The following is a 3,758-nucleotide window of genomic DNA, read 5'->3' as shown; positions in this document are numbered from 1 at the left end:
GAGAGAGATAGAGAGAGAGAGAGAGAGAGAGAGAGAGCGAGAGAGAGCGAGAGAGAGCGAGAGAGAGCGAGAGAGAGAGAGCGAGAGAGAGCGCGAAATCTCACGGGAACCTGATTCTTTGCTGTAATCAGCTTCCTCTCTCCGATAAGATGAGGTCCGGCTGGATACGTGACCTACGTACACACGCCACACGAGTCTCACATCAACATATCTGCTCACTGAAACTCATCTGAACACAGCTCATGAAAGAAAGACATCTGAAGCCTGCATGTACCTGTACCTGCCTCAACCTGACCTTCCTGAACTTGACTGCACTCAGCTGCATACGGACATCAGAGTTATTAGAAAAGGAGAATGACTGAGGGTTAATGGACTGCTCTGCTACAATCACATCACAAACAGCACTAACACAAGCGGTTTCAGCTCTTCAGTGCGTTTCGGACCAGAGCTGCTCACCTGCTCGCCTTCTGCTCGACCTCGCTTGGTCTCTGGAGTTCCTGCTTCATTTCGGATGACCTTCGGCTTTCTCTTCTTCACAGCGTCGGAGGACATGACTGAAAAATGAAAGAAATCAGAATGATCCTAAATCAAATCACAAGCCCTGATTTCAAATTATATTGTGACAATTTGTCAGTCGTCTATATGGATTTGTTTCATTGTATTTTTAACAGTCTCCAGTCGCCTCCAAACAGAAACCTTTCTCTCTTGGGAAAAAAAGCCGTCATATATTACTATCATAATAACCAAATACACCAAATAATGATCTTTCAAAAAGCATCATATGACCCCTTTTAAATAAGTTCAGAGTTCATTTCTAAGTCACTCATTATTTTCCCCACAGAATGTTTTATATAAGTTCACTTTTTTAATAAATACACCTTAAAGCTAAATAGAAATGTTTAAAAAACTCATAAAAACGTCAAAACATAGATTACTATCATGATATTTTATGAACAAGAAAGGAAAATGAAGAATTCGTTTCTAAATGACTCATTATTTAACACACAGACTATTTATATATGTTAACTATTTTTTATTAAATAATATAATTTAAAGCTAAATAGAAAAACTAATAAAAACAAACTTTTTCAAACGAATATATAGAAAGTAAAAGGTAATGCAAAATATTAATAGCATATTAACAATGCTAAAAATAGCACTTATCTGCCTTGAGCAAGAAGTCAAATGTGTTTTAAATATAAAATACAGACTGTAAAAATCTTAATGAAATATTAGTTTAGTAAATTATATATTCACAGTTCAGTAAACTGTGCCATCAGGTTAGCATCTCGTTAAAGTAACGGTAGAGTGATTTAAACACACGATATGCTTCATGTTGGGTTTAAACAAGAAGCACCGACAAACATGAAAGCATAAAATCTCACCTTTCAACAACTTTTATCCAATTTAAGTATCTGAATATGAATTGAATCATTAGGAGTGAGCACGGCAGACTGCAGGAGAAAACAACGGACAGCACTTCCGCTTTCCGCTTTACATAATAAAAGATCTCTGAAGGTTCGAGCGAAAATATCATAATTTTATAAAAAAAACTTTTTTTTAAATCAGTACCAGAAACCTGGAACACATTTTAAATTTAATTTAATTTAAACAGCCAATTTGCATTTCATACTGTTTGATTTTATTAATGCTTGGCTAGTGTTTTTTTCCCTTCTGTATAAAAATGTTATACAAATGTATAACAAATACATAGAGCGTTTAATACTGTTTTAATTACTTTAAAATTGCACTCCTTAAGATATGTTGCACAAAACACATAGTTTATTTGATTTGATTAAAATCAAACATTTTAGATAGATTTGTAACGTGTGCGTCTTCGCCACTGGACTTTTATTTTGGAATTAAAGCTTGAAGGAAACCCACCTGTACGGAAGTTGCTTGCGTTGCAATCTATCAATGTTTACATGACAAACTACACTTCAGCCTGCTCAGTGAAACGTCTCTACGCGCTAATTAAATGAACGCAATTAAAAGTAAGTAATTGGGTAAACTTTATAATACGATCAAGGCATGAATTAGACTGAACTGTTCATACTTTATGCAACTATGCGTTTAGAAAGGGTCTCAATAACATTCTGACATACTATTTTTATTACTGTATACAGTATGCAGCACGGTAAGCACATTTTTCAGCGTTCATGAAGAGCCCAGATAACACTAGATGCACTCTGCATACTACATATTAAAATTAAAATAAATACATATGCTAAAATGTATAGAGTACACATGAAATGGGACTGTAATCTCATAATGCAAAGCACTCTATTTTACCTTACATTTACAGCAATTGTCACAATGAATAATTTCTAATTAAAGCTTAGTCAAGCAGCTAAAAGTGAAGACATTTCTACAAAAAAAAAAATGTGGACATTTATCACCAAGATATTAACCAAACAAACATTCAGCGCTATTACATAATGTAATATAATGTAGCTTATCCTACTTTTTTTAAACCCTAGGCACTATAAAATGGAATTATACCTATTGTTTCACTTTTTTATATCACATTTGCTGAACATTTCCATTTTTGGAAGAGCTATTCTTTTAAGTATTAAGGTAGTATTCCATTCTAAATATAGGCATGCCATATTTGGCATGGTTTAAACCTCTCAGGTGGTGTCTTTACTCCTGGTGCATTATGGGTCAGTGGAGGCCTGTGTCTAACCTGAGAGCTCAGGTATCTCGACACCCTCCTGCGGTTGTGTTCTTCCTCAGTCTGCTAATCCTCTCCATAACTTTCGTCTGCATTGGACTTTACTCTCAGAATCACGACATCAAGAACCCTGACATAAGTGTAGTGAGTATGAGGATCACTGCTATAATTCTTGCATTTTGCAGTTAATTATAGACTAACTCATATGCTTGTTTTCTAGGACTGGAACCGGGTTCTGGGTTCTATCGCTGGATTTAAGTTCTGCACACATCTGAACGACACAGATGCACCGCTGGAGGAAGACTCTCCTCGAATGGTGGAGCATTCAGATAGGACAAATATTTCCACGAGCAGCGCTCATGTTTCCTTACTGGTGCCGCTGGCGTTTACAGGGGACGTCCCAGATAATACTGCCATCAGTGCCACTATGTTGGGCAGCCAGATGGGCATGAAAGGTTTGTGCATGAGACATTTTTATATTTTCAGTTTTCATTTAATTTTTTTTTGTTTGTTTGTTTTTTAAAAGTATATTATTTATAACTATATAAATATAACTATTTAGGTTTAATTCATTTTAATTTTAGTTTTAGGTTTTATTTATAGTTGGTCATTTTAGTGCTTCTACTTAATTTAGTTGAAAAGACAACATTTCTCATTTTAATTTAGTTTACATTTTTCATGTATTCATATATTTCTGTTTTGTCTTATTTCAAAGTACTAAGTGAATTTGCTTCAATGCAAAATTGTTTCAGTTAGTTACTAAGGCAATATTCTTATGTAATATTTATATTTATTATATATATATATATATATATATATATTCAGATTATATTCTTCTAAATTTATCATTTTTCTCTGGTTCCTATGTTTATGTTCAGTTATTTTGCTGTTCAATATGTAACCTATTCAATATTCATTGCCATTAATGTGAAATTACTGAACCTACATATAGGAGCCTGATAAAAATGATCATTTTAGAAGAAACTTTCAGACAGCACAGTGAGGCTTTTGCATCTGAACTGAACACACCATATATATATATATACATATATACAGTGGTGTGAAAAAGTGTTCGACCCCTTCC

The 3,758-nt window shown here is 34.2% G+C and overlaps 2 protein-coding genes across 2 annotated transcripts in view; one reads left to right on the top strand and one right to left on the bottom strand.

Annotated features, from left to right (window-relative positions):
• Window positions 1-1,499, bottom strand: part of LOC107551395 (THO complex subunit 5 homolog) — a 19,284-nt gene extending 17,785 nt beyond the window's left edge. The window contains exons 1-3 of the mRNA XM_016232978.1: window positions 1,386-1,499; window positions 457-554; window positions 111-173 (exon numbers count right to left, since the gene is read on the bottom strand). Of these exons, the coding sequence (XP_016088464.1) occupies window positions 111-173; window positions 457-552 (159 nt within the window). The 5' untranslated portion in view covers window positions 553-554; window positions 1,386-1,499. The remainder of the gene's footprint in view (window positions 1-110; window positions 174-456; window positions 555-1,385) is intronic.
• Window positions 1,500-1,879: 380 nt separating this feature from the next.
• Window positions 1,880-3,758, top strand: part of LOC107551393 (transmembrane protein 248-like) — a 3,476-nt gene continuing 1,597 nt past the window's right edge. Inside the window, exons 1-3 of the mRNA XM_016232977.1 lie at window positions 1,880-1,994; window positions 2,635-2,818; window positions 2,895-3,129. Coding sequence (XP_016088463.1) covers window positions 2,660-2,818; window positions 2,895-3,129 — 394 coding nt within the window. The 5' untranslated portion in view covers window positions 1,880-1,994; window positions 2,635-2,659. The remainder of the gene's footprint in view (window positions 1,995-2,634; window positions 2,819-2,894; window positions 3,130-3,758) is intronic.

Source organism: Sinocyclocheilus grahami, unplaced genomic scaffold, assembly GCF_001515645.1.
Source record: "Sinocyclocheilus grahami isolate Dianchi unplaced genomic scaffold, SAMN03320097.WGS_v1.1 scaffold423.1, whole genome shotgun sequence".
Classification (NCBI taxonomy): domain Eukaryota; kingdom Metazoa; phylum Chordata; class Actinopteri; order Cypriniformes; family Cyprinidae; genus Sinocyclocheilus; species Sinocyclocheilus grahami.
This window is presented reverse-complemented; position numbering and strand designations above follow the sequence as displayed.